The sequence below is a fragment of the Panthera pardus genome, unplaced genomic scaffold (genome assembly GCF_024362965.1).
Source record: "Panthera pardus isolate Hobbes unplaced genomic scaffold, ASM2436296v1 HiC_scaffold_21, whole genome shotgun sequence".
NCBI classification, from domain to species: Eukaryota; Metazoa; Chordata; class Mammalia; order Carnivora; family Felidae; genus Panthera; species Panthera pardus.
This window is the reverse complement of record NW_026526777.1, coordinates 52,182,487-52,203,728: the sequence shown is the minus strand read 5'-3', so window position 1 is coordinate 52,203,728 and position 21,242 is coordinate 52,182,487. Positions and strand designations below refer to the sequence as shown.

The 21,242-nt window shown below is 41.1% G+C and overlaps 1 protein-coding gene and 1 pseudogene across 7 annotated transcripts in view; one reads left to right on the top strand and one right to left on the bottom strand.

Annotated features, from left to right (window-relative positions):
• RABGAP1L (RAB GTPase activating protein 1 like) overlaps positions 1 to 21,242 on the top strand; it is a 753,664-nt gene that overhangs the window by 577,498 nt on the left and 154,924 nt on the right. Inside the window, exon 1 of one of the 7 annotated variants that reach the window (XM_053909259.1) lies at positions 12,085 to 12,775. The exons of the other annotated variants lie outside the window; for them this stretch is intronic. Within the exon in view, the coding sequence (XP_053765234.1) occupies positions 12,608 to 12,775 (168 nt within the window). The 5' untranslated portion in view covers positions 12,085 to 12,607. Of the gene's footprint in view, positions 1 to 12,084; positions 12,776 to 21,242 lie in introns of those variants that run through there. 7 annotated transcript variants of the gene reach the window in all.
• On the bottom strand, positions 8,354 to 12,154 carry LOC109250141 (male-enhanced antigen 1-like; annotated as a pseudogene).

The window sequence follows — 21,242 nt, the reverse complement described above, 5'->3', positions numbered from 1 at the left end:
GCATTGCTCTGTGTCCATGGCAACCACACCGGTCCAGGGTTTCCTCTTCCCACATTCCGCTCACTGCAAGAGCTTTATGACTTGTCTGCCTTCAGTCTCTTCCTCTCTTAAAATCCTTTGCCCTCTGCTACCAGATTCATCTTTCTAAAGATGTGTCTTCATTGTATTATTCATCTGTCTGCTGTCTAGTATAAGCCCATCCTCTGGCTTTCCATTCTGGCCTCAGGTAGACCTATTGGGCACCTTATTACCTGTGCTGTGGACCCCCCTAATGTCCCGATCATGGGTCTTGTTTCTGCTCTGAGTCTATAGTACCACTGACGATAGAGACCACATTATACACTAGTTTCGTATTCCACTGGCACCAGATAAACTCTGGGCTCATGGTGTGTATATAGAGAAATGAATATTTCCTCTTTTACCTTTTACCCCTGGGCTCATTTATCCCTCTGTATTCCCACTTGGTCTCGGGGCTGTTTCTGGTTATTTTGTGTTGTTAATTTCCTTCTCCTTCCTAAAGTAGTTGACAGTCATTAGCATATATTATCCAAAGTTTACAGGACGCTTTGAAAACCAATATTATGCTATCCTTGTTTTTAAATATAGAAACCTCTCTCTTCTTTACCAAAAACCACAATGACTCAGCTACTTGCATATCTAAAATGGTTTCTGCAGTTTTTAGGTGGCAAGACCTTATGGGGGCTATAGATTAACCATAGTTTTTTTGGAAGCATAACGTTTGGTATTAATCATGGCACGACTGCCATGAGCCAGGTAGGCCATTTATACAAAAATGTGTATAGCCATCGGTTCAGGGGGAAAAAAACAACTGACACTCGTGAAAGATATATACTGCAATGCTTTTAAATTTTTTAATACCACTATGATATTTTTATTCGGTGTCTTTTTTTATGAAATTGAGATAAAATAACTGCCTTGTCATAAGAGCGTATAATAACCGAGAGGAACAAAGACTATAAGCTAAGCTTCCTTACCATCTGCTCCACGGAAGTAACGAAATTCATTCCTCAGCAAACCCACAAGTTGCTGTGTTACAGCCTTGTGGGGTCTCTCAGGGAGAGCCGGAACAATAAATATTGAATCTATAAATGTCAAGGGGTCACTTTGCTAAAGAAAAGAGAGATTCAAAAGGCTCTGTAAAATAATACTATTTTAAGTAAAAATGAATGGATGAATGAAAAAAAGAAGCTGAAGCCAGAATCTTATTTTACATTTATGTTTTTTTCTAATAACTTGTCAGTAAAGATTTTTTTAAGGCTCTCCCACCTCTCCCCTGTGAGCCTTCCCTGACATTTTCTAGTGGGAGAATGAGATAATACATGGAAAAGAAGTAAACAGTTTTTGGGATGCCTGGGTAGCTCAGTTGGTTAAGCATCCAACTCTTGAGTTCAGCACAGGTCATGATCTCAGGGTCGTGAGATTGAGCCCCATGTCAGGCTCCACGCAATGCATGGAGCCTGCTTGAGATTCTATCTCCCCCTCTCCCTCTGCCCCTCCCTTGCTGCTGCTGTGCTCTCTCTCTCTCAAAAAAAAAAAAAAGTAGGGGCGCCTGGATGGTTCAGTCAGTTAAGTGTCCAACTTCAGCTCACGTCATGACCTTGCAGTTTGTGAGTTCAAGTTCTGTGCTGACAGCTCAGAGCCTGAAGCCTGCTTCAGATTCTGTGTCTCCCTCTCGCTCTTCCCCTCCCCCATGAGTGCTCTGTCTCTCTCTCAAAAATAAATAAACATTAGGGGAAAAAAAGAAGTAAACAGTTTCAAGTAGCAATGAATGTGATGAAAGAAATAATACAAGAGAATCCAATGTGTTCCTGCTCTCCATTAGGTAAGATGGTAAGAGAGGGCCTTTGTGAGCAAAATAACATTTGAGTTGAATGATGTAGTGGACCCAGTCATATGAAGATCAGAGCCAACAGCAAGTGCAAAGGCCCTGGGGCAGTAGAAGTTTTGTATGTTCAAAACAGAAAGGGGGCCAGTGTGAGTGAAGCATAGCGAGCAGATGAGCAAGAAGTAGAGAGGAAGGAGATGTGGTTAGAGAGCTATACAAGGGCCAGAGCAGTAGAGTCATACAAACAGTAGCAAAGTATTGGCATTTGGGTTTAAGGGGAAGCCAGTATACGTTCTAAGCATGGAGAAATTTTACTGATTTATGGTTTTAAGACGTTTGGATTGAGGAGATCTGGTGTGTAGAATGCGACTTGAAAAGAAGCGAGAATAGAAGCATGGAGACTGGGAAGACGTTATTTCAGAAAGTCCAAGCAGGATAGGATGGTAGCTTGGACTAAGGTGATAACGGTGAAAATGGAAAGAGAGGACAAATTCAGATAATTTTTAGATAGAGCTGACAGGACTTACAGATAAATTGGATTTGGAAGGCTGATGGAGAGTGGGAAATCAAAGGTGTTACAGAAATCAGGCGGACTGATTTTGCAACACAGGAACAAATCATTTCTTTTAGCATCGTCTCATTACAACATATCATAGGAATGGGGTAAAACTGTGCATAGAAGTGGATGGCACAATGTCTGGCCCACAACAGGCACTTGTGAGGTTTTTATTCTTACCTCCACCTCTGCACATTTTTACTACGAATTTGTATTCTCACATTACTAATTATTTAGATCACCAAATTTCAAGCACATGACTAGACAGTCCATCGGTAAGATTCAATCATTCATCAGCTCGGTAATTGATGAGCTGTCTGTAGACATAGTCACTCCACTAGGCGTGGGGAACATGTTGGTGAGTGAAGCAAATACACAACCTTTCCTTAAGGAGCTTACTGTCTGCTGGGCTCAATTATTTCCCCAATAATATTATACAACTAGTTATTAAACCACACCTGGCATAAGTGAGAAGAATATCATGACATACTATAAGAACGTCTCTTTATGGCTTCCTAGTTTCCCTGGTTTATACCTCATTCATTCCCATATTTCACCAGTGATTTCCAAACCCATCTCTTGGCTCCAGATTCATATTTCCCATGGCCTGTGGAAATCTCCAACAGATGGCCACTTACTTCTTGCTAACTCCATTCATCCTCCACCCTTTCCTGGCTCCAGTGCCCCAGTGCTTTCCCTATCAGTTATTATCTTCACTATCATCCCAGCTTTCCATGCTAGAAATGTCACAGTCATTAATAATGTTAGCAATTTCATAAGATTTCTGTTTTTTAATGTTTATTTAATTTTGAGAGAGAGACAGAGACAGAGAAAAAGCAGGGGAGGGACAGGGAGAGAGGGAGACACAGAATCTAAAGCAGGCTCTAGGCTCTGAGCTGTCAGCACACAGCCCAACGCAGGGCTCGAACTCACAAGTGGCGAGATCATGACCTTAGCCAAAGTCAGACACTTAACCAACTGAGCCACCCAGGTGCCCCATTAGATTACTGTTTTAAACCTCATTTCCTCAATGAAAAGTGAGACTCAAGGAGGTGAACTTTTCCTGAAGTCACACAGTTACTGGACATCAAATGTTGGTTTTAAATTCAGGTCTGTCTGACATCTCAGTTTTTGACCTTTCAATAACATTTTGAAGGATTGTTAACATTTTTAAAGGGAAAAAAAAATGATGGAGGAAAAACATTCCAGAAGGGAAGAACATTTTAAAAGGCTCAGAAATATTAAAGCACCAATATCTCTAATCAGAGAAATGCTTATCTATCGTTCTCTTACACAGTAGTCATATTTTATCCATTTTGAAGGCTGAGCCATTCCAACGAACAATTATGGGGTAGCCATTATGCATCAAGTAACTGCTTCTGCTGGTTTTCAGCACAAGAAGGATGGTACCTGATGCCTGTCTCTAAGTGCCTTAGCAGAGGAGAGGGACCTAACCATTGATTTCAAGGCAACTCACTAAAGTATAAGCCTGCAGATGGCTGTGAGAGAGACAGCAGAGGTGGAAACGTCAGGGGGCAAACGGGGCCATGCGCCCCAACTCCGAGAATGAAGGGTGGTTCCTGCAGGAGGTAATCTCGGAGTTGCATTCTGTCAGATTAAGAAAAGGTAAGTGAATTAGAGGGGAAGCACAGTTCTAGAAGAAGAGAAAGCCAGAACAGAGACCTGGAGACACAGAGTTGCTGGGGGTATGCAGGGAAATTCAAGTGTCTTGAGTATTGCTGATGGTGGAGATCCCAGCCTGTCATACCAAGGGCTGATCTCAAATCAGAAGAAATGGGAGTGGAGAAGAGGGGATAGTTGTAAGATATGGTGAGGAGGTTGAATCAACTAGACTTGAATGATGGCTTAGAGGTGGGGGGGGTGTGTAAAGGAGGACTCTGGGATGACACCCAGGTGCCTACTGTATAAATTGGGCAGATAGCAAACACCCTCAGCTGGGATAGGAAATGTAAGACAAGGAGCTGCACTGGGGAAGAAGGAATGACGTTGAACACTACGATTAAGTCACATGTGAGGCTGCATATATCCAGTAAGGAGAGAGACAGGTGGGAGCTCTGGAGAGAGGGCTGATCCTGTAGCTGTATTGTTCAGAATTAGCAGGGAGGGTATGGGTAAGATCACCAGGGTATAGATGCTGCTCTTTGAGCATAAGTTTTTACTGTTTTTTTTCTGTCATTTCTTTTAGAACCCCGGACACATTAGTCCCTCAGTATACTCACAGTGACATGACTGTAAATCCTGGTGTTTCCACTGGACTAATTTGGTTAGCCTCTGGGATCAAGCCTGTTTAACTCTACTTTCTTCACTGTTTCAAATAACTCAAGTTCTATTTTAAACATTTATAGATCAGGGGTGTAGTTATCCACAAACTATGGTTGCGTTGACTTACCACTTACTAGCAGAGTGATCCTGAGCAAGTCGCTGAACTGTTCTAAGCTCAGGTGCCTCCTACGTGAAGTGGTCATAATTGGTTGTTAGGATTAAATGCAGCAATGCATGCTCTAAGGGCTTAGCATAGTTCACAGCCTTTACAGGTATTGTATAAATATAAATAATAACTGTTATTATTTGTACTTTTGGTTATTTAAATATCCACAAGAGTTTGTGATGTACAAGTTACTTTGTTAGGCCCTGCTTGGGACAAATACCAGTATGGCACAGGTAAAGGAGCCCACCATGCAGGAAGGACCTCTGTATACCTGTTCACTTGTTGCTATCATCATGTGACAGCCTCTGGCAATACTGAGTATATACAGGGACTGAACTCTCAAGGGAGGTGAAGAGGGAGCAGATCACCTCTAGTGAACGCAGAGGAAAATTCACCTCCATTCGCACCATTTTGCTACCCCTGAAATTGTACTGAAACCATTGGAAGCCATGAGGCAGGGGCCAGGGCCAGGCTGTATAACCTATCACCATCGTTATTTTAGAGCATGGACTTGTCTTCAAAAAAACTTGTATGTCCCCATCTTGGCATACTCATTTCATGGAAACAAATTCACTCGCTAATGCATGGGCTGACCCATATAACTACTCCACTGAAAATATTATTTTCCATAGTGACAGCTATTAAACTACACTTAGCGTTGTATGTAACATGAAGATGCCAGAGATAGCAAATTTAATAGAGCATGGGAAGAAGGCAGAGGCAATGCACAACTTACCAAGATGAATATAGCACCTCATTATTTTTAACAATCATGACAACGCACACATACTAACGCACACATAAAAATAAAAAGTAAAATGCTGATCCAGCGGAGGAAATCAAGGCACAGTCTAGATTCTATATATCATTATTTTAATCTGATCAATTTAACATAAACCCAGCCCTTGCTAACATTTATTTATGCCTCTGCTTACCTGGGAAATAAATAGGAGCCTTATACAAACTGTCCAGGGAAGGGGATGAATGAACTGAGAGCCAGCATTCCATTTTCAAGCCTACATCACTAACATGGCTTCAAGAAAGCTGCTCTTGAGACACTATGGCTGATCTGCCAAGGATCCAGCCTCTCTGTTTGATTGAAGAAGAGAGTGCTTCTCGGTTAAAAATTGAGAAGGCAGATGTGCTTTATTATGATAAGTGTGTGTTCAGAAGTGATTATCCTCAAGACAGGCTTTTGGATGCCCCTCTCAACTCAAATCCAAGATTCTTAGATTCTTTCATGCCAGATAGCAGGCAGGATATCAATTCCAGATGAAATAAAATAGTGAAGCACAGTTTTCCTCATAAGATAGTTGTGTTTTTGTTGTTGTTGTTGTTAAGTGGGCTACATTAATTGAAAGACAACAAAAAGGCAAGGTTCCCTACCATGCAACTGGGCTCTGGGACCTTGGCTTACTGGCTCTGCCTCAAGCAAGTTTTATGATTAAACAGGTCACTTACGGAACATAAGTCTTATCCTTAATAGGATAAACATGTTAGACTTCGATGCTTTCTGGGGCCTAACAACAGCACATTATTTTGTGATTCTGTTATCATGTCTAGAGTATCCTTATCAGTGTGGGTAGTGAAGTACTGAAGGACGTTGTCCGAGAAAATCCCATCCAAGAGGTAGGATTGTGAACACTTTAGAAAGATCCAGAAACCAGCTTATAGCAGGGATGGTTATCTTGGAGAAAAGGAAATTGAGACAGTCTTCAAGTATTTTAATTAATGTCACATAAGAAAAGTAGACTTCTTCTGTGTTATTGTAGAATATATAACCCAGTGACTAGAAGTTTCACATTTCTGGCTTACCACAAGTAGTCCTTTCTAAACAAATGTCCAGTAATAAAATAGGTAGCAGGCTTTTGAGATGATTGTCAATAAAGGTAAGGAAGTAGAGGCAAAATGACCAACCCTCAACGTCTATAGTCATAGAAGTTCTTGCATTAATAAGGACATTATGTTAAAATCTGAGGACAAGGATATGTAGTAAGGTCATAATGATGCTACCGTGATTACTCAGCATGTTATTAAATTGTTGGCGGGAGAAAGTTCTCTCTTCTATGAAACAACAACCACAACGACAAAAACTCCTTGTTTTTATCGATGGTTATAAGATGGTTATGCCTTAAGTCTTACAAGAGGTTAGACCATTCTTAAACACTAGGTAAGTCTATAATGTTATATAGGAATCCTTTTTTCCCCTTTGAATTCCTATAAAACTGTTACCCGAACTACCCACCAAGGTGTCAGTTAATTTTGTACTCCAGTTCTTCAGTGTTTGCTCTCCAGCTACAAAATAATGAGACTCCTTTCCCTGTGATATAACTTATGTGCTCAGTCTCCTTACATTTCATTTTAGCTTTTTCTTCAAGTAGCGTGCATAATGCATAAAGTTAGAGGCAGCATCTGGTGTATCTTTCTACCTCCAGGAGCACGTAGGAGAGCACGAGCAGAATCGAGACTCGAATGGCAGAGTGTGCATTGTGCAGGATTTTACATGTTCACCAGGATACCAATACTACTTACTCCGTTACCTTTATTTGACCTATTTGTTGGATCTTAGGAACCTGCCAAATTATTGAGGCTTTATCCTTTAAAAACTTGTCTGTCCAACAAAAAAGAAATAACTAGAGAGTTCACTTTTGCCTTTTTATCTTTTCAAGTTGAGAAGAGCATGGGTCCTCTCCTACTAATTACTAATGTGTCGAACTGAAGAGGCAGCAGTTCTAATTCTGTTTCTAATGTTAATACATTCGGAGACCTTTTTGTCTTTCTAAACCCTAAGCCAGGTGAACACAATACATTTTACCCCTCTACATGACTTCCTGGAAAGATGAAGAGGATTACTAGTTATCTAGCACCCACCCTGTGCTAGGCACCACGAGAGATTCCTTTCTACACATTAACTTAGTTTTTGGAGCAACTTGGCTAGGTACAGGACATGGACATTTTACAGAGACTCAAAGAGTATGAAGTAATTTACCCATGTCATTCGACGAGTAAATGTGACTAAAAGATAATGGAATAAGCAATGTCCTGTTTTACTCTCAGAGATACGTTTAATTATCATTACGCTTGGATTATAGGTCCAGGCCAGTCTCACTAGTAGGAGCCCACTTTGTCTGAATCCATTGTGGATAACAAAGATGTGACTAGATCGTAACACAGTGTCGTTCCTCCTTTCATGGTGTCCACATTGTGCTCTATCTCCATGTTTGAATGCCTCTCTGATTTTAAGCTCTTGCAAATTGGAAAGTATTTCCTTTTTCACCTTTGTAACCCCTAAAGTAACTACTTAGCATGTTTCTTTGCACTCAGTGTTCTTAATTACATTAAGTAATAAATTAAGTCAAATATGGTCTTCATTTTACAGTGGGAGTCTATTTATGTCCTGCACATGTCCAGCAATCATGACACAGTAGAGTAGTTCAGGAAGAGCATTCCGGCACAAGGCTTTAATTAGGACCACCATCCACCTGATCCCAGCACTTTCTCTTCTTTAGACCTTGGCTTTGGGACCATTGCCTGGTCCTGTCTGCTTTTCTCTCACTGTCTCATTGCATGATTCATCCAGGTTTCCCATATTATCTTCAATTTGCTGTTGATCTTCCTGTACATATTTAAAAAAAAAATCTTTGTGATGGTTGAAAAAATCTGAGAAGTCATGTATCATTAACTGGTTAATTTACAAGAGGGTTTTTTTTTTCTATCATTCGTTTCATCTTTGGACTACTTTATAACTGAAACATTTATTTCTCAGAAGTGTGCTATTCTGAGCCTCATCAGCAATAAATAAATTACTTGGGGAGTTGGGGAGGGAGAAGAGAAAATGCTCACTGAGATGAGTCACTCTTGTAGGACTTCAAAAATGCCTGGAATCCATTCTTCCATTTCACCAAATTATGTTCTAGAAGAGTTATTTCACCTGATATTGATCAATGGCTTATTCTCAAAGGACAACCTGAAAACAGGACCATGGTTGAAAAATTACGGAAATTTTGAAAGCAAAGGTGATGGCTTTGGCAGGGAGGGGATGGAGGTAGCACTGTTTATATAGGGTGCTTTATTCTCCATAGAGTGATACATGGGAAGATGGCTTGGGCTTGGGCTGATGTCCCCATGTATACAGAACTGAATAAGTGGGTCTCTGAGATGTCTGGTTCCCCTTGATGTCAAAAGGAAGATGAGAGGCCGAGGAGGGATGTTACAGCCTGGGATGTGTTCATTCCTATGCACGTTCTTGCCTGGCCTGGCGTGCAGAGAGATGAGACAGCTCTCAGTGTGGTCATTTCTAGGTAGGTGACGCCTTCTGGGCCCGGAGGGCCTTCTGTACCACATCTTCCCACTGGGAATTTGATATCGTCAGCCTTTGTCCTTCTCACCAGTTCAGCATGTTCTGGGCGCATGGAAACAGAGCTGTGGTTGCTCTGTGCTGTTGCTCTCTTTCCGTCTTCATCCTGACTCTTAACTGAGAGTCTGGCCTGTGAAGCCCTAGGACCTGGATCCAGTTCTGCGTGTCAGCAGCTCTGCCTCCGTCCCCCATCGTGCCGGCTCTGCCTCCTCTGTTCAGCATCTTGGTTCGGAGGCTGGTAGGAATAGCCAGCTGGGCCTGCTCCCACTTCTCCCTGTTCTTCCCGAGGCTCCTCTGTGCTTTAATCCCCACGCCTTCTGCAGGGCTCTGGTGTGGCCCCCGTTCCTCAGACTCATCAGGGAAGGTATGCTCTGGACCGACGCGGTCTCCCCAGAAGACCCCTGCTGCTCTCCTGGCAGGGGCCACTCAGAGCCCAGAGCTGCACCAGCACCTTCACTTCCTCAAGGATGATGTATTTTTGAGGGGGAGGATCATGGAGAGGTTAGGAAAACTGAAATACAGGGTGACTTGTTTATAATTCCTCTTACATAACGTTTCTCAAATGTGCCCAAGTGTTTGCTTTGTTTTGCTCATTAAAATATCATACTTTAGTTATTACATTTAATATTAGCGCATGGAGTTTTAACTTCTTTTGTGAGCATCAGAGCCAGACCATAGTTCTGAAATCTTTGGATTAATTTTGACTTCTTGCCAGAATCCATTTGGGCAGAAATTCCTTGTTTCTGGTTTATATGAGAAAAAATAAATGCTTCTGCCAGTGTTCTTTGAACCCACGTCAGTTGCATGGAAGCGTTTCCCCATCTTAAAAAAAAAAAAAAAATCAACCCAAAAAAAGTCCTATAAGCAAAGGAGTCACTGAATTGTCCCTTCCTTTGCAAGTAAAAATGTGCCCTTGTTCTTAAACAGGAAGCTTCCATGGCAGTGCTTTTCACACTTCCATAGCAGTGGTACAGTCTTTTCAAACAGAACCTCATGCAGAACTCCAGTATGTAAACAAGATAAAAATGGAACTGTTCCCTGCAGAGGGTGTGTGTGTGTGTGTGTGTGTGTGTGTGTGTGTGTGTGTGTAGGGGTAGGCTGTGAAAGGCTCAGAACCCCTGCCCTCATCCTTACAGCCTCCCCCTTCCAACTGAACCTACCCCACCCTGGGTAGCCCATCAGACATTTATCCAAAACCTTAGGGATCTGAAATTTATTATTTATATGTCATATTCTAATGGTTTTGATCACTTTCCATTAAAATCTTTAGTTTTTTAAGAAAGCATTTTCAGGGGCACCTGGGTGGCTCAGTCAGTTAAATGTTCAACTTCGGCTCAGGTCATGATCTCACAGCTTGTGGGTTCGAGTCCCGTGTCAGGCTCTGTGCTGACAGCTCAGAGCCTGAAGCCTGCTTCAGATTCTGTCTCCCTCTCTCTCTGCCCCTCCCCCATTCATGTTCTGTCTCTCTCTCTCTCTCTCTCTCTCTCTCTCTCTCAAATATAAATATTTCAAAAAATTTTTAAAAGAAAGCATTTTCAGAAGAAATAAAAAGCTTGACAACAATATATAAATATTTATTTTGTTCATCAATACTCAAGATGTTTAACAAAAAAAAATGTTTTGTTTTTATTGAGTTTTAAAAAAAGGAACTCAACAATATTCTTTAAAGGAGGCAATATTTCCCTTTAAGCCGAATTTGGTAATGAATCTATGTCTTTAACCGAGATCCTAGAGATATGCTGGTAAATATGATTCTATTTTGTTACTTGCAGAGATCTGTAACTGTTATTTGTCAGAGCAGGAAACTAAGACTCAGAAGGAACCACCTGGGCTCTCTTAGCCCTGTTACCCTGTATCATGCTATAACTTCAGTGGAGAAACTGCTCTGAGATTCAGGAGAGCAGCTACAGAACTATAGCACCAGGATTCTCAATATACATGAGTTCATTGTTAGCTCAAGTTTAGAAACTGCTCCTAAAGGTGATCTTGTCTTTTTGTTTTCATTTGACTGTGACTATTATTCACATCAAGGGAATTAAAATCACACCTACTAAGATTGTAAAATTTAAAACTATGGACAATTCTCAGTTGTTATTAGTAGGGAAGGATTAATTTGACCAGAGAGTAGCAAAATAACATTTTGAGCTATTACCTGAATGTTTATCAAGGTCTGTGGCTTAAAAAAGTTATTACTGCTTGAGAATCTCAACTTTAGTGATTCCTTAGATGTATACTCTCATTATTATGTTGGAGGTCTTTATGTAGTATCATACTGAATGTTTATAAAAATCTTACTTTTAATTGTGGCTTCCCCTGAATGCTGAAATACCTCACATTCTAGCCTTGCAAAAAGTCGGTATTATTGCGTAAACACTGCAACTTGAGGGTGTGTCGTTTCTTGGAAGCCCAGTCTTTGCTCTTGTGCATACTCTAGCATTTTGCCCCAGACCCCTCTTCTGTGGGGATTTCAGTCCTCTAACAAGGGCTGGAAAATCCCACTTTAAATACGCAGCATAAAATCCGACTTGTATGTGTTACCGTTATTAGAAAGCAAGAGTGAATAAAGGTCAGCCTTGTGGCTGGCAGGCGGTCTGGTTTCTCTGTGAGCTTCACATGCTAAGAGAAACTGGTTCATCTGCCTTTGGCTTTAGGATTCAACAGCAGAAGCTGTCAGACTAACACTGATTGAAGGTGGACTGGGAGGGGGAAGCACATCTGTCCAACGGCTCGCCATTGGCTTCTTATTACAGCATTCTCCCCCGAGACGCACTCTGCATGCTCATTCACCTACCTCCTCCTCTCCCCTCCCCTCCCCTCCCCTCCCCTCCCTACCCCTTCATTACTGATTCACAGCGAGAGGCGGCAGCGGCAGCGGCGGCGGCGGCAGCGGAGGCAGTGGCGGCAGCAGCGCTGCTTGTCACGAATCGGGGATTGCAATGAGCTCATCCTTTTCTCCTTGCAGCTTCACAACTGCCCTGGCTTCCCGGCCACTGCTGCTGCTGTCTGCTCAGACACACAGACACACGCGCGCGCGCACACTCACGCACACACACACGGCACACGCACACACACGCTAGACCCTTCCGAGCAGCCTGTACATTTTAACACATGTATCTGAACTCTGCTGCATCGCTCTTGGCCATTTTCTTGCATTCGATTGCTTCTGCCGGTTTTTATTTAGATCCGTGTTTGATTTCGTTTTCCAGTCTACTTTGGGGCTCTGGCACAGTGGATAATTTAGCCAAAATGTTCTTCCTGTGGAGACATTAGCTGACAATTCCCACCAGAGACTGGCTGGTGCTCCTGGGGAGACCTAAGCCTGCCTCCCCTCCCACTGCAGTTCTCAAAATTGTGGATAAGAGATCCAGCTTTCTCATTCTGGATACCTACTTACTGCTCATGGAAGAAGGGGTGCCCTGCCCAGCCCCAGCTGCTAAGCTCACACCTCCTGTCAAAAAGTCCCAGGACATGCACGACGAGAGGAGCAAGCTGGTGAATGAGTATGCATGTCGAGTGCTGGAACTTCTGGGGATGGGGCATCGTCTGTTTGTGCCTCGGCTTCTGGCGGTGAGACTGTTTTTCATTGAACTTCATTTATAGGGAATCTGCCACCCTCTGGGAGAATTCCTGTATCCCTAAAAGAGGCTTGCAGTCTCCTGTTTTTCTTCTCCTCTTACGCACTCTACCAAGAAGGAAGTGCTGAGTGGCCACTGTCGTGGGGCTCTAGCTGAGCCTGGTCCATGCCACTCCTTAATTGGCTAGAGGGGATATGGCTCTTTTCTAAGAGCCCAGGGCCACATTAGTGGCATTATCTCTGTGGCAGGGGAAAAAAAAAAATGTTTTCTGGCTGCCTAGACTCCGCAATAAAGCAGAATACCCAAGTGCTTGATTTAGGCATTCTGTTATTTACGTCTCCAAAGGGTTAAATTTCACAACAGACATTATTGCTACTTATCTAGACTACTGTGGTTTGCATTCTAACCTCACCATTTGATTGCCAGTTTGATTTTTATTTTTATTTTATTTATCTATTTATTTACCTATCTGTTTATTTATTTATTTATTTATTTATTTATTTTTTTTTTTTTTGGGTACAGAATTTTACCCCCTAAAAATCCTGGGGTAGAAAATTGAAAATTTCTCTCCTGGAATGTTTGAACTGTGTATCTATGAAGCAGCTTAAAGCTATTGGGTCTGTGCTATGAATCTGGGAAGTCTGGCTTGCCTGTTTTTTTGATTTCCTGAACAAGAGAAAAATCACTCACCCTTCCTCACTTCCTACCAAGGGTTAAAATTAAATACCCACAATCGCTGGTGCAGGGTTTCTTTTTAGTGGTTTGAGAACTATACCTAGCAACTGTTCTATAATATAATTGGTCTACAGTAGTCCTATACCATTATTTGGTAATTGAACAAGAATCATTAAGCTTTGTCTATTTTATACAATGGACTTTAACACCATTCCAGACTGTTCTTTCATTATGGTTCTGTCATATGTGATTCTTTTCAAAAGTACAATGTTCACACTTTCCTCTCACATACTCCTCTTCAGTCTAGTTCATCTCTGTTTATATTATGGTTGCAATTACCAATTCAGCGTTCATGTATGTATTTGCATGCAAATATTTTCTCTCTTGTATAATCATAACAGCATTTTAGGTAGCTGTGTACGTGAGGGATTTTTCACCCCGAAGAAAGTCTGTTAGTCATTGCAAGATGAAGTTAGAAGCAGTGACCAGCATACAATTTGGGGGGGTTGGTATTTTTGAGAAATCGTTTCCTTGCCATTCAAGAGAGAAATAGAAAGAACCCAATACATATGTTTTCACGCCCAAGTGAGGTCATCAGTGCTTACTTAAATTTTGTTTCCCTGAATCACGTTTTTCTTAATAGAAGAGGAAACTGAAGATTTATGATTCCATTGGAAAGGAATTTTTTAAGTGAAATAAAAACCATTTTATTCAAGAGCTTTGATGCCATTAAGTGCTAAAATGTATTTCAACAGGTACATCCCTTTGAAGAGTCCGTTTTGGTCTAATATATTTTCAGATTCTTAAAGACTCCCTAACTTTGTGATTCCAGGGCTCCACTGTTAACTTTCCAGTAATCTTGTACTGCCTTTCTTTGGCACCTTATACTTTGAGTGCTTTGAAGGAAAACATAAATTTATAACTAAGACTGTCTCTCATACTTAAATCTGCATTAGGGCTCAATTTAAACTGCCTCTAGTTTAAAACAAGTTATCGGCAATTAAATCCACAAAGAATGGGTTCACAAGCTTCAGATGTTGCGGAAGTCACGTGTATCTGTGTGTTGCGACCATACAGAGTCAGCTTGGTTGCCCCATTAGGTATCCAAGGTGGTAGTACATCCCTCGGGTTGTTTTGGGCTCTCACATGCCAAAACATAGGTAATGGTGCCATTGACATTACATGTGAAAAGTATTTGCTGAGTTGTCCAGAGGGTCATTTGGCAATCTCTGACTCTGTCGTACAATATTGTACGTAGAAGATTGTACATAATGATAGAACTGGGGTACTTTCCAGTTTGGGAAAATCATATGCCCTTTAATTAGCAATATGGCTGTGAATTGGGATCAGTTCTCCAATGAGTTACTGCTTAAAGTTTAGTGTGTACCAGGAGGAAGTACAGTTGTTCAGCCTTGTGTTATTGGACTGGCTAATGACGTGGGATCGATGGCTAATCTGCACAGGGTGGTCCTAAGAGGAATCCTGCCACGTGCAATCCTTTCCATTACCACTCAAGAGGGCAGGCACTGAAGTTTCACTTTTTAGCTATGTTTCAGACATGAAGGTGTGGAGGTTAAACACATGCAAATATGTTATTTTACTTTAAAGATCCCAGTAGTTTTTTTTTCCTGTAAGTTAATTTTTGTGATGAACTGATCAAATTAATGAAGATTTACCAAGACAATGCTGTGGATTTAGACTTAGATCCTATTCATTGTCCCCTGATTCACAGAGGGACCACCAAATTGCCTGAACACCAGACACATTTGAAAAAAATTTTTTTTCAAATTTTATTTAAGTTACATTTGAAATTTTGGCTTCTTGCCCTTCAAAGATACGCCTAGTAAAGAACAACTTAATAATAATTTACCTTTAATAAATAATACCTTTAATAAAGCAGGTACAAGTGCTTCATTTTTGATATTACCACAAGGCATAAATTCTGTGCACAGACTCACCAAACACACGTTTCTTTGGTGAAATTAAAATACCAAAGCAAAAGATACAGGTATCCTAGATACCAGCTAAGTAATGTTTCCCTCTTCTAAGGCCTGTGCTTCCAAATGATTCTCAGACTTCCAAAAATATGTCTCCACTGAATAGAAATCCTGTTAGACACTATAACTAAAGGAAGAAAAAGCCATTTGTGGTGAAAATAATGAAGGTGAGAAAGAGAACCATTCCTAGATTTTTTTAAAATAACCCCCTAAAAAAATCAAACCTAGAAGGGCTGCTTCTCAGAGGCCCTTGAAGAAAGATTTATCATCCACGAATCGTGAGAGGTTTGGAACAGAAGCATCAGCAGCTAACACCCAAATGTTAGAACTGTTCCTTTCCACCCACCCTGCCTCCTTAAAAAAAAAAAAAAAATCACTTTGACATGTGATACTCTTGCGCTGAATTTTTCAGTGGGAAAAACACACTCAAAATGGTATCAGCAGTGACACATAGCTAGGGTCCATACTCTGTAAGTGTGTGAAATTTGAAGAAAAGGGAAAAGTTTTCTTCTACTCATGTTCAGAATTTCCCTTTCTTCTCTTTTGATTTCATTTGCTGTTACATGTTGTGGAAAGTTATGATCACATCATTATAAATTAATATCAGTCTTGGCTATGGTTTCAGTACTGATACCCTGGGCACTGTACATAGTGAATCCAAAGGAGCATTGATGCTGAAATGAAAAACAGAAGCAAGTATGTCTCCCATTTTTACTTTTTTTTTTTTAACTGCTGCAAGGATTGCTCGTTCAAGAGAGATTACAACTCTTAAAATTTAAAGACCCCAGTATAAAAGTTGCCATGCCATACTTCTGATGCCCTTCAAAGTGTAAAAATCAATTTTTATGTCAAAATAAGTATGAAATGTACTCTCTAATTTGCATTTTATTAATTATGACTGGTTAATACTGGGTATGCTTAAAGTAGAGCTTTTACGAATTTATGGAACAAATCTATGCTGGTGTCTGTTATGTGCCTGGGAACTTGCTTACTTCATTTTACTGGGGGAAGTAGGAAGGATACCTAAATTAACAACCTGCTTAAAAAATCCTACTTCCTTTTTCCCTCTGGATATTTCTCTTTACCTACTTGAAAGGAAATAGAAGTAGGACTTGAAATGTTTTCAGTTGTCCAGGTAATCTTTATATATAATTCTATTCAAATGAAGAATGAAATAATAGTCTTTTGGAGGTATAATTGATAAACATGTTTTGTATCATCACTTAAGAGAATTTGACAGAAAGTTTGGGGAGCAAAAGATGAGTATCAAGAGAACCACTAGTTTTCAAAAGTTATTTATTCTTATTTAAAAGCTGGTAAGGTTCTCTGTGGTTTTTTTAAGTTTATTTATTTATTTTTGAGAGAGAGAGAGAGAGAGAGAGAGAGAGAGAGAGAGAGAGCGAGCAGGGGAAGGGCAAAGGGAGGGAGAGAATCCTAAGCAGGCTCTGCGCCATCATCACATAGGATCGCTATGAACCACGAGATCACAACCTGAGCCAACATCAAGAGTCAGACACTTAACCAACTGAGCCACCCAGGTGTCCCGAGTACTCGATCTTGCAAGTGAAGAAAACACGTCTTTGCTTCTTAAAATTTCCCTAACTCTTGTCTGCGTTACCTTCTGGCTAACATTACTTAACAAATAATGTCAGGAAAGTAATTGCATTTTCATTATGCTACTCTTCCCTCACTGCCTTTCTGAAGGCAATATAGAAAAACTCTTAAGAATTTCCCAGCTGAAGATCAGCCTTTCCTTTAAATCAGTTCTTCTAGCCTGACAGAATTCTGTGTAGTGAGCACAGAGGAGTAATGGTATTCAGAAGCTGGCCCTACCTACCTACTTTTGAGTATTTGGTTTGGTTCTTAAAATGTTAGTCTGCCTTTTCGGGGTGCATTTTTAAAGCTTGGGTCTTCTCACAAGATCATATGTTAAGCTTCTCTTCATTGTAAGGGTAGACAGCATTCATACAATTGTAAACATAACCATTAATTAAGCTTATATCTCTGTAGCCAGTTTATCAATAATTTGCATGTGTGAAGTCATGTTTTAGTTTTATGGAAAGCACCACTACTTCTAGTTTGGACTAATACTGTTACAGCAATACTTGACCTTTGTGAAGCATATATATTCAACATACGTACAATATGATTAAAATTTTGTTAGATATATGTGTCACACATATGTGATGTATGTGTGGGGGGATGGTAAAAAAAAAGATTATAAGCAATGTAACAAAATGTTTTTTTTAATGTTTTACCACCATTACCACTACTGGGTTTTTTTAATGTGTGTGTGTGTGTGTGTGTGTGTGTGTGTGTGTGTGTGTGTGTGAGAGAGAGAGAGAGAGAGAGAGAGAGCGCTAGCACGTGTGAGCAGGGGAGGGGCAGAGAGAGAGGAAGAGAGAGAATCCCAAGCAGGCTCCTGGCTGGAGCCCAAGGCAGGGCTCAAACACATGAACTATGAGATCATGACCTGACCTGAGCCAAAATCAAGAGTCAGATGCTTAACTGACTGAGCCACCTAGGCACCCCTGTAACCAAATGCTAATTATGTTTATCTCTGGGTAGTGAGATGTGTTAGGCTTTTAAAAATTTTTTTATTTTTTTTGGGGGGGAAGTGAATATGTAATCAATAAAAAACGTATAACCCCTACTATACAGGTAGATATACACACATGTGTGTAAACAATCCAAGAGTTTTTAAAAGCATTTAGAAAACAAAACAACTCTGATAAATTCTCAGTGAGGCATCCACATTTTTTGCAGAGCAAGAGGTATCTATTCCTCAACTGTAGAGGGAAAAATCTCTCGGATACAGCCTTCAGAAAATGGAAAGTTACCCTTGTAAATTTACAACCTGAGTATAGCATAAGAAGGTATTTGGAGGTGACACAATGATTATGGAAGTCTCTTAAAGACAGAAATTTAGAGGAAAAAGCCCATCGGAATCAAAGTAGGATTGCAGATTGTTTCCTGGGGCAATGGCACACGTTGTTAATATCCTTTTTGCTTACTGGCATGATTTTTACCCCATGGGGCTGTCTTATGCCATATTTTTTAAAAATTCACAATGAAATTAGCTTTATTTCAGTCCATGACAAGAATATAAGTTCTTATAACTTCCAGACTGCCTGCTTTCTGGAATTAAAAATGTCAGTGAGAGGAGGGTACTGTTTTTAGCCACTAAAATATCAGTAGCTGAACATACCTGAGCAACACAGAGGCAGCCTTCCAAACTCTCATATCTTATATTTGTTTTGGGTTCACAAAATGCACTCATATGACCTAACTCATTTCCTTCTCAAATACTTGAGGTTAAAGATGCTCCCTTTTTGAAGTAGGACAGGAGAGACAGAGGCCGCACCGTGAGTTAGTCAGAGTTGGCGTCAGAATTTATTTCATCCTTTGCAGCCTTGTTTGTACCTTTAATTGCCAACTACCTTCTAGAGGCTGGGATTAAGGGACTGAATAATACGCAGTTTCCACACATGTGTCTGCTTGAGTCTTTCTGCTCCGTGATTGTGAGAGCTCCTCTCCAATGGGGCTTAACTGAGGTGGCCAAGCCATGGGATCCACAGCATCCCTGGCACCAGCAGTGTCTTGGAAAGGACAATCATAGGGCCCTCGAATTCTGGTTTCCTGAGACTCAGCCCCACCCAGATGGGGATCTTCTGGCTACACGCCCCTCCTCCCCCCCCCTCCCCCGCCCCAGAGTATAGCCTCCTTCCAACAGTATCTCTTTCTACATGGCCACCCCCTGTCTGACCAGAGGTCACATGTCACAGGCTGTATGATTCTTCATCTTGAGGCCTCATCTTTCTGCTTTCACATGAACTCCAAGACTGGACTTGAAATTAGGCCTGGGGCAGCATGAGAAAATTAGGTAATCATGCTCCTGCCTGCAGACAAGGAACCACACCACCACTGGGGGCATCTGTTGCCAGGGAACTAGAGGTTAGTTGCACTGAAAATCAAGCGATGCCCTCAGAAGCTTTGGGGTTCTGAGGAAAGCTGCTAATCTTGTTTCCCTACAAACTCTAGAAGCAGCCTGTCTTGAATTTTCCTGATGATCACCAGAGAGCTGATCATCAGACCCAGTATTACAGATGAAAAAGGAAGACTAAGGATATAGTGTGTCCAGTTTATCTGGTAGCTGGATGCTTTTCCCAATAATTGAGCAATTGATATCTTAGCCAGAGAAGGCCTCTTTTAGGCTGAAGTTCCCGATAACTGTCTTTTCCAAATAAGTTAAGGTGAGTTGATAACACTCTATCATGATAAACATTCTCTCTACCACTTACTGCCATCGTGTCTGAGTGTCCGTGAGGGAGGAAATAAATCTGAGAGGTACTGAGGCTTGTTTTTTCCACTGCCACTGTTAGCCTAGCTCTACTTTCTGACTACTAGTTTGGATGTAAAGCTGAAGCAACCTAGTACCCTTGTGAAAATGCCTGGTGGATGAATTAATATTTTCCTTTACTTCATATGATTCTGTTTAAAAGGGAGGGGAGATGAAAGCAGAAATTCATTCAGTAAATTTTAATTGAGAACCTTCTATATTCCAGTTAATAGTTTTATCACTGTGGACACAGCAAAGAACAAGACAGACAAGGCCCCTTTCCTTAGGCAGAAAGAGATATAAAACAGAAAAATTAGTTGGTGGAAAATTACTTGATGGGCTGGGGGTGTGGGGGGGGAGAATTTAAGTGCTTAGAAGAGGCCTCACTCTGATCTTCCACTTGAGCTAAACTCTAAATCACAGAAAGTTGCTCTCCTTATGAAGATCTGGGGAAAGATGATTCCAGGCAGAGGGAACAGTAAGGGCGGTTGCGTTCAGCAATGAACTTGATGTGTACAAAAAAACGAAACAAGGCCAGTGTGCCTGGAGCTTGAGAACAGGAGGGGGACGTGGTTCCAGATGAGGTTGGAGGGGAAGCAGGGGCTCCAGATCATGAAAGGTCTTGCAGGCAGTGGTAATGATACTGGATTTTAATTCTGAGCACAGTAGAACCCCTGGAGGGCTTTATACAGAAGAACCACATGATGTTAAAGGGTATCGTCTGGCTATGATAGGGAAAGTGGGCTATGGGGAGCCAAAGTGGAAATGGGGAGACCACTCAGGGAGTTACTGCAGTGGCTCACCGAAGAGATGACAATGGCTTGGACCAGGGTGATGAAGACAACTTGGGCCCTGTCGTCAGCAGGAATTTCTCCAACTTCCTTATACTCTTTCAGTACAGCTGTTAAGGTTGATCAGGTCTACATTTGAATCGAGATAAAGTGATATTTTGAATTAGCGCATAGTTCTATGATTTCTAAACATCTTGGTTGCGTTTTTTTGTTTTGTTGTTTTTCATTTTATTACTGAGGTTTTTGACAATTAATTTCTGGCTCTTGAAACACCTTATTTCTCTTTGACTTACTTCTGTGTACCTAGTCTGCTTTAATCCATAATTTGTATCATGGTGTTTGCCAAAGATTGCTGACAGTTTTTTAATAAAATACTTATTGCTTTTTTTCATTTTTAAAACAAAATTTTTAATGTTTATTTTTGAGAGACACAGAGCATGAGCAGAAGAGGGGCAGAAAGAGAGGGAGACATAGGATCTGAAGCAGGCTCCAGGCTCTGAGCTGTCAGCACAGAGTCCAATGTGAGGCTTGAACCCACAAACCACAGGATCATGATCTAAGCCAAAGTCAGATGCTTACACTGACTGAGCCATCCAGGTGCCCCTCATTTTTTTTTAAAGTAGGCTCCACACCCAACATGAAACTTAAACCCACAAC